Source organism: Callionymus lyra, chromosome 4 (genome assembly GCF_982586985.1).
Source record: "Callionymus lyra chromosome 4, fCalLyr1.hap1.1, whole genome shotgun sequence".
Classification (NCBI taxonomy): Eukaryota; Metazoa; Chordata; class Actinopteri; order Syngnathiformes; family Callionymidae; genus Callionymus; species Callionymus lyra.
Genome location: NC_141821.1, coordinates 31,836,045 through 31,844,426, shown reverse-complemented (window position 1 = coordinate 31,844,426; position 8,382 = coordinate 31,836,045). Strand labels below are relative to the sequence as shown.

At 41.5% G+C, this 8,382-nt stretch overlaps 2 protein-coding genes across 2 annotated transcripts; one reads left to right on the top strand and one right to left on the bottom strand.

Moving 5' to 3' along the window:
• Positions 1-259: 259 nt before the first annotated feature.
• LOC148082580 (serrate RNA effector molecule homolog B-like) lies at positions 260-5,631 on the bottom strand. The gene is made up of 21 exons (XM_087789806.1): positions 5,541-5,631; positions 4,867-4,988; positions 4,688-4,798; positions 4,477-4,620; positions 4,199-4,259; positions 3,820-4,117; positions 3,534-3,748; positions 3,214-3,324; positions 3,015-3,147; positions 2,719-2,879; positions 2,599-2,660; positions 2,451-2,529; positions 2,193-2,357; positions 1,939-2,109; positions 1,724-1,877; positions 1,500-1,612; positions 1,318-1,398; positions 1,096-1,246; positions 860-967; positions 662-767; positions 260-347 (listed from the first exon to the last, which is right to left on the bottom strand). The coding sequence occupies exons 2-21, from the start codon at positions 4,983-4,985 to the stop codon at positions 272-274; spliced, it is 2,619 nt and encodes an 872-aa protein (XP_087645932.1). The 5' UTR covers positions 4,986-4,988; positions 5,541-5,631; the 3' UTR covers positions 260-271.
• A 76-nt stretch (positions 5,632-5,707) lies between these two features.
• Positions 5,708-7,676, top strand: ift46 (intraflagellar transport 46 homolog (Chlamydomonas)). The gene is made up of 5 exons (XM_087789807.1): positions 5,708-6,105; positions 6,373-6,677; positions 6,755-6,848; positions 6,924-7,055; positions 7,152-7,676. Exons 1-5 carry the CDS (start codon positions 5,977-5,979, stop codon positions 7,506-7,508), a joined length of 1,017 nt encoding a protein of 338 aa, XP_087645933.1. The 5' UTR covers positions 5,708-5,976; the 3' UTR covers positions 7,509-7,676.
• The last annotated feature ends 706 nt before the right edge of the window (positions 7,677-8,382 follow it).

The following is an 8,382-nucleotide window of genomic DNA, read 5'->3' as shown; positions in this document are numbered from 1 at the left end:
AAGTAAAACACGATCAAGTCAACAGACATGATGTTTTGACATGAATGCAGTAATTCAAGCAGTTTTCTCAGGTCTTGGTCTTTATTGGAAAGTGAAAAATCAGATTCTTTCTAATAACTGATACAATGGTCCTTCCTGCTGAGACACAAGCACACACAAGCAGACAAAGGAGTCGTTTCTAAATAAAAAGTAGAAACTAATCACAAAGAGCGGAAACACGCGAAGACAGCAGAGTTAAAAATAGTTTTTTTAAAATGTGTTTTCACTAAGTTTAAAAGAAGTCAAGGTCGTCTGGTGCATCCAGGTCTCTGTAGTCAATGATGGAGCGAGGGTCTCCTCTCATGCCCCTGAATGAACAACAGAAACCAATTAATGTCTAATCGGCTTTAAGATGTAAGACATGGTCCACAGCAACAGTGTTAAAAAGTCCATCAATGTAGAGCTACAAGCCGCCTCTGGAGTTATCTAAAACTACATAAACGATCAATAAAATAACTATACAATACAAAAATACAAAGCAATAACTCTTCCTTGTAATGACTGAGACAGTGTCAACAACTTCTCAACAAGAAAAAGTGTCCGTTATTCTTCCCTAGTTGTACAAAAGTACTTCCATTAGAAAATCTATTTTAACTGCATACATCTGGAACATCATCTGTACCTGTTGTTGCGCTGCTTCCCAGGAAAACCTTCGTGTGGACCTCTGAAGTTGTCGTAGTTGCCTCGACCGGCGCCAAACTGGTTTGGAGGGAAGTGTGGTCCACCACCTGATAACAATTCATTTCAAGGTACTTTTTAAGACTCAAACGCTCAGGTTTAAACAATCGACAGATTCAAGGCTTGTGTGTTCATTTTGTACCAGGATATCCAGGCATGGGTGGTCTGACACCAGGGGGATATCCCAGAAGGCTTTGCGGCTGTGGTGATTGACCAGGAAATCCTGGAACTGCAGTCGATGCTGGCGGAGCTAGCAAAAGTAAGGAACAATAAGTCATCTCATAGCTGTAAAAACGAAGCAGTGCGACTACAATAATTCCTAAAATAAAACTGGATCATTAAAAAAGTATTCAGAGTGCACTCGTGATTATGTCTAACCTTGCACGGGTGGGGGGAGGGGCTTGTTCTCAGGTAGGGAGGGTCTCTTGGCATCCAGTAAGTAATTGTTGAAGAACTCCACTTCCTGTTTGACAGCTGACACCTTCTCCCCATGTTTGTTCAGAATATGTTTGCGCACAAACTCTGGTGCCTGCATGAGAGGAGATGGCGTTTACCCACCAACGACCACAGAAGCACAACAACTACTACAACTGAAATCACCTTAAATTTCTTCCCGCTGAGGGGGCACAGCCATTTGTCTTTGCTGAGCTCCTGAGCGTTGGCTGCCAAGAACTTCTCCACCTGCACAACAACACGACCAGAACAAACACACGGGTACACAGAAACGCGTTTAATTAAGGAGCCAAGGTGACATTCAGAGTCTTCAATAGTCGTTCACTCACTTCTTGATCTGGCTCCTTCTTGCCAAGTCTGTTGGCTTCTTCTTCATTCAGGGTTTCTGCAGGACACAGTAGAGGTGCCAAGCGCTCCTCGCACATTCTCTGATGTTCACTCACTGCACAAAACGAACATTTAAGTGTCGACATGACACAAATAAATTAACCAACTTCAGACTAAAACTAAAATCTTTATTTACAAGTAAAAAAAATAAAAAAAAGGCTTGTACCTTCCGTGGCAGTGATCTTTCCCACGGGTAGGGGTCCTCGTACATGAAGCAAACCACAGCGATGAGGCATCTCATCCTCAGCAGGATACTCACAAAAATTGTAATAGTCAACAGAGTGGACCAGGCGCAGGTAGAGCAAGAGTCTATCCAGGACCTACAGAAGCAACAGAAGTCACTGACCCATTTAATTTAAACAGCATATTTGTCTTTCTTACTTTCAGGAGACTGTCATCAGTTTCCACTGTAACCTCTGAGGAGGCAGGGTCTTTGGCCTCCCCCGATTCCTCAGTGTTACCGCCAGATGCTCCCATTAGCTCCTCTTCCTCAGCACTCACTTCTTCAATCAGGTAATCAGTGATGTTCTTCAGGACGGGGTTGGTGTCCATCTGTTACACAGTTCATCTTTCATCTAGACTGGAAGTTCCAATATGCTCATGTTCTATACTGCTAGAGAGAACATTTCTCTCACCTGCCCGAGCCACAGCTCTCCCTTCTGGTCCAGACTGTGGACGAGGCGGGCTGACAGGCGGATGTCGTTCCTCACAACAGGTTTGTGATGAGTTAATCCATTGACGCTGCGAACCCGGCGACACAGATCCCTGTTGACCACTGGAGCCAGTTCACAGTCTCTGAGCTGCATATCAGGGACAATAGAAGAAGTTTACATTCAAGCCTTAAATATTGATGTTTTGGCATTCCCACAATGACTGTTACACAATATATCTACCCTGATGTTTTGAAGGTTCCAGCAAGTCTCCTTGATGTTCACACTTCGGTCAAATGTTACCCAACACCTTCTGAAAAACCTGTGAGGAACTTTATTTTAACTGTGGCTATTAAGTCAGAGGGAAACATTCGGAGCAGATGACACTTACCTTCTGTCAGGCTGAGGGTCAGACAGTGCCACCCGCAGGAAGCCGGGGTACCTGCGACACAACTAAAAAGCATTTTGGTAAGTTTTAGGAAGAAAAAATGTGAGTGTGTGTTCGTCTTACTGCAGTGATTTCATCCTTGGACACTTCTGGCGGTATGCTCCTGATAAACAGAGAAGTGGTGAGGTGAAGGGGTCGAGGCTTTGCTGGCTGCTGTGGTTGTTGTTGTTGTTGTTTTTGTCGTCGTCGTTTCTCTCGCTTCTTCCCTCTGTCTTTTCGACGTTCTGATAAACAATTTCATAACAAATACTGTTCATTTCTTCTTTAACTGACTTTTTTGGCAAATATTTGCAGAAAATATTTTATATTTCTCCAGTACACATGCTCACTTCTAAACACTAGGATTATTGATTCCCTACCATTAACACCTTCCTCTTCTTCTTCCTCCTTCTCCTCTTCATCATCTTTATCACCTTCAGAATGGGAGGATTCTGAATCAGAGGCACTTCCCTCACCACTGTCAGCCGACAGGCTGCGCTTCCTTTTCCGGCTCTGGGAAAGAAGGAAAAAGGTTGGGTCTAGCCAGTGTGGCAGCTTTTTTAGGTTGAAAACACTCACTTTGTCAGGCCGTTCTTCCTCTTCTTCATCATCATTTTTCTCTTCATCGTTATCCTCTTCATCATCGTCTTCTTTTTTGTCCTCACCGTTCTGCTTGGATTCTTCACAGTCCTTACAATTCAAATAGAAAAACAATATTTAGGCTAGTTTATATTTATGAAAACAAGAGGAAACATTAAATATACCACGAGTCAGAATCACAATCACAATTCTTTGTTGTCGTTTTAGGCTTTTCATGTTCTCTTTCAAAGTTCCAAAATACACGCGACCAATGACACTAACCCTATGAGCAGCTGACATAATCCTCTCGGGTCACAAACCTTCTTTGAGTCTTTGTCTTGGTTTGGCTCTTCTGGACTGGGATTCTGGTCAATTGGGCTCCCTGAAGTCTCTGCACTTGTCTGGCCACTCGCGTTTCCTTCGCTGGGCTCTGTTTGACGGTTTTCAGTGGGTACTTTTTCACCTGCCTCACCAATAGGCCGGGCTTCCAAAACTTGCAGATCCAAGTCTGTGCCTCCCTCCATCTTTATAACGGCTAAAGACATTTAAAAAACCGAAAGTTACTTACAGTACTTGTTGCATGAACTACCATCTCCATCCACATACCTGCATCTAACAACTTGATAATGGCAGCAGAGTGATCCATGTCCAGTGAAACATTATCCAGCCAGTTGTTTTCCATTAAAAATAGGAAAACACTCAACCGGGTCTTGAGGGCAGCCTGGGATTTTTCCTTATTCATAGTGATGTCATCAGGGTGGTACTTTGAACGGAACCATTCCTGCTCTTTGTGTTGAAGAAAGAAGTCCTGCAGCTGCTGGCGCCTGAAGTCCAGTTTATACTGATTATACCTCTTGACTGCTTCAGTCTCATCTACACTGTCCTCCATGTTTAAAAGAAACTCCTGCAGAGTTGATAAAAACAAATGTTTTACATAACAGCAACTAAACTGAGCAAAAAGTTAAAATCTGAGATATTAACTGACCTTAAAACTCCTCATGACGGGGGGACCTGAAGGTGGGAGGTCTGGATCTACCATCCCTAACCTGAAAAAGAAGATTTAAGTCATATAAGAAAAACTTTTATTCGAATCCAAAGCATAAGGAACTGAATAAAATGTATTATGATTCTCTTGAGTAGCACATTAACATATTTTGAGATTCAGATTTTCTTGATACCCGTTAGTTGTTAAGCAGTGTCTTAGGCATATAAATAAGGCTAAGAAGGGCTGCTATATTGTTTTATACAGCAAATTTAACTCACCTTCCCTGCAGGGGGTGGCCGATGTGATGAGGATGAATATGGGGGATGTCTGGATGCCATCCCTGAGGCCCCACTCCTGGAAATGGTGCCCCACCTCCCCCATAGGGCATATCATACCGATATGGCTCACCACGGTGGTCGTCCCTGAAAAAAACAGATGTTAACTCAAGAATAAGGTGAAGCTGTGCAAGATAGGGGATCAAGGACTAACCAGTCTCGTCTCATGCGTTTGTGCTGAGGGCTGATGTGTCTCGGAGGAGAGAACCTCTCTCTGCGGCCGCGATCATAGTCCCGCCTTCGCTCTCTGCCTCGTTCCCACTCTCTGTAAACATTCAAAATGCTGGAGAAATTGCAAAAAGACAGATGTGCACATTTTGCTCATTCTCTTACCGGTCAGGCCAATCATCCCGCCTCCTGTCTTCTCTTTCTCTGGACCGCTCCATGTCGCTCCTCTCTCTCCGAAATTTGTCTCGCCTTCTTCTGTCAAACTCATCATCGCTGTCTCCCATGGTCTGTTTAACACGTGAAGAGCATACGTTCTCAGATCAATCATTATTATTATATGGTTACTGTAGTAAGGGTTAGCCAACCAGTACAGTCGAATGTTTACCTAATTTCCCTCTTTGTATGTTTTAGAGGTATTGGCGAGAGTAGACGACACACTAGGTCATTGCATACGATAAAACTCGGACATTATTTTAAGGCTTGCTTATAACTCGTGTGAAATTGTCTCAACAAAAACTCGAACCTGATTGCCACAGAAATACAAAAAGAAAAGAACGATTCAGCAAGACTTCATCAACATTATATAACGTATATCTCCTCAATAGTAATCACATATTATTATACGTCTCGTTTGATTATTAATAACAGACGCATTGTGTTTAACAAATGGCGTTAATTGTGACAATGAAGTTGGGAGTATCGATGCTAACAGTTAGCCATGAATGGCTAAGTGTGAGGAAATTAGCAGAGCACGCCGACACACGCGTCTTTCACACGACATAACTGTGCATGTCGGACTTGGCGTTCAGGCTTAATCTGTAAGTCATTGTTAATTTTACCTGAATATCCAGCAGTAAACAAAAAATGAATCCGCACAAAACAGCACAACCGTCCCGCCGTATGCGCGAGATCACGAAGGCTCAACGAGATTTCCTACTATGTAGACTTGAATTGGAATTAATTTCCCTCTACAGCCCCTTGTGGTCAGGAGGGGGACATGTTTTTGATTAACCGTTTTGAGGTTAAGTCTTGAAAGGTTGGTTTATATTTATACCATTGTAAACTAACCAATTATAAGACAGCTCGATACTTTTTATCCCTCGGATGTTTAACTTATTGTTTGAGTACAGAATTGATCATCAGTAGATGGCGATGCTTACTTCGCTACAGTTAGTGGTAATACCGTAGAAGAAGACGTTGCCAAGCTACGGGACAGACGGACCTTTAGTCGAAACGTCGTACACAAACAATCGGATGATCGTCGCTTGAAGCCCAATGGAGCGAGCAACCCGGGCTAAAGGCGCCAGAATCCTCGAGAACCAACCATACGACGAGAGTCTGGAAGTAGTCGACTCAGAGGACGTGGCCAGTGTGTACAGCCCGACTCCCCACAGCCAGCTACAGGTAATACCAATCACTTTAACGCTACAACTGCACAAACAGTTAATGTTCTAATAAACATCACCAGGAATAGATGGTCATTTACACAATTTGAACAGATCTACTGACGTTAGTTCACATATATAACAGAGGTTTTCTTGAAATAACATAATACAGGACAGGCAAAGTGTGCAATATACATGCCAAGACATAGAAACCAACGGTTAATCATGGATCTGAAGAGCATTGTGGGATTTTTTTTAATTATTCAAGATTCTTGTCTCCCAAAAGTCCAATCCCAGGAAAACCAGAAAGGGACACGGGCTGATGTCGGCGAACAGCAGTAGTGATGAAGCTGAAGAAGACCAGCATGAAAGAAAAAAAGAGCCAGCCAGTAAGCAACATGGGGTAACCCTCAATGAGGATGAGGATGAGGATGAAGACGAAGAGGAGGATTCCGATGATGACGACAGTGATGATGATGACGATGATGATGATGAGGCGTGTGAGCCTCCAGAAGGGGCATACGATCCTGCTGACTATGCCAATTTGCCTGTCAGCACCGAGATAAAGGAGCTTTTTCAGTACATAACAAGGTCGGAATAGCAATGACTTTTGTGTGCATGGAATTCAAAATATTTAGAAATTGCAACTAACCAATCTGATTTTCCAGATACACTCCTCAGACCATTGAATTGGAACATAGTCTAAAACCATTCATTCCTGACTTCCTCCCAGCAGTGGGAGACATAGATGCTTTTCTCAAGGTTGTTGCTCGTTTACATAATATCTTACATTTATCTGCACACAGAAATAAAAGAGTTTGCCTTTTACAAAAACAGGTGCCGAGACCTGACGGTAAATCAGATGGGTTGGGTCTGTTGGTTCTTGACGAACCCAGTGTGAAACAGTCCGACCCCACAGTAATGTCACTGTGGCTGTCAGAGGAAATCAAACAGCATGGAGCCACCGAGGTAAACTCAGCACAATTCACCTTCTACAACTAGCACTAAAAGCTTTGGATTTTATTCTTTTGGATATGAAAACTTTTAATTGTCTTTGTCTTGCAGATGAAAAAGGTGACGAGTGTCTCCGCTCCTCAGTCTAACCCTCGTCAAATTGACAACTGGGTAGACAGCATAGCTGCACTCCATCGTTCCAAGCCTCCAGCAAGTGTCCAATATGTTCGCCCAATGCCTGATATTGACAGCCTGATGCAGGAGTGGCCGGCCGAGCTTGAAGAACTTTTAGGACTCGTGGCTCTCCCACCTGCTCGCCTCATCTGCAGCTTGACTGAATACTCTGACATTGTTTGCAGCCTCCTGGACATCCCAGTGCAGGGTAGCAGAATTCAAGCGCTGCACTTATTCTTTAGCCTTTACCTTGAGTTCAGAGATTCCCAACATTTCACACGAAGGGCTCAGTAACTGTAGCCTGACTATTGAACAGTTAACCAACCTGCAGCTATTAAATTCAGTTAATCAACGTTATAGCCAGTGTGTTACACAAACTATTATCTTGTTTTTACTAATTGTAATGCTTGATGAGGTGATCATTTAAATTTCCTTTTCAAAAAAATAAATCTATTAAGTTTGTTTTGATGTTTTATTGTTTATAGTATTCTAAAGATTGGGCTTCATTCTTCAAAATGGATCCAAATTCAATTATATATATATATATACATATTATTTCCTTAGAATGGCTTATTTAAAATAATATATATATATTATTTTAATTATTATTTATATATATATATATATATATATATATATATATATATATTATTTTAAATAAGCCATTCTAAGGAAATTTAAACTAATTTAGACACAAAAAAACTAACTTCAGCATAGCTCCCTTGTAATAATATTATTATTGTGATCCAGGTGAGAGTTTTCCTAGAGCAGATGAATTTATCTTCACCACCTTTGACAAGATGAATTCCCTTTAAGGCTTACTGACTTACTTGCATACTGTAACCCATACTTTTATTACAACAGATCTAATCTTTAATTTTGAAGAAATTGACATTGGAAATTTAAAGACTTGTTTAAGTGTGCAGAATTCAGATTCATAAAAAAGTCAGAAACAGTGTTACCGGGTAGTACATTTAACCTCGGAAGAATGACTACAGCCCGACTGCTATCGACTAGCTAATATAATTTAGTTTAATATTTTCTTATCACATTTATTATTGATATTATAAATACTACAGTATTTATTATTATTATTTATATTTCCCCATTTATTATTATTTATATTTCCCCATTTATTATTATTTATAGTTCCCCTTATATTTTGCGT

Excerpts from the sequence above, each read along its gene's own strand:
- LOC148082580 (XM_087789806.1), bottom strand. The coding sequence starts at position 4,985 with ATGGGAGACAGCGATGATGAGTTTGACAGAAGAAGGCGAGACAAATTT. Across the intron at positions 4,118-4,198 it reads CCGTCATGAGGAGTTTTAAG|GAGTTTCTTTTAAACATGGA; the intron begins GTCAGTTAATAT and ends TCAACTCTGCAG. Across the intron at positions 3,749-3,819 it reads TATCAAGTTGTTAGATGCAG|CCGTTATAAAGATGGAGGGA; the intron begins GTATGTGGATGG and ends AAATGTCTTTAG.
- ift46 (XM_087789807.1), top strand. The coding sequence starts at position 5,977 with ATGGAGCGAGCAACCCGGGCTAAAGGCGCCAGAATCCTCGAGAACCAA. Across the intron at positions 6,106-6,372 it reads CTCCCCACAGCCAGCTACAG|TCCAATCCCAGGAAAACCAG; the intron begins GTAATACCAATC and ends GTCTCCCAAAAG. Across the intron at positions 6,849-6,923 it reads ACATAGATGCTTTTCTCAAG|GTGCCGAGACCTGACGGTAA; the intron begins GTTGTTGCTCGT and ends TTACAAAAACAG.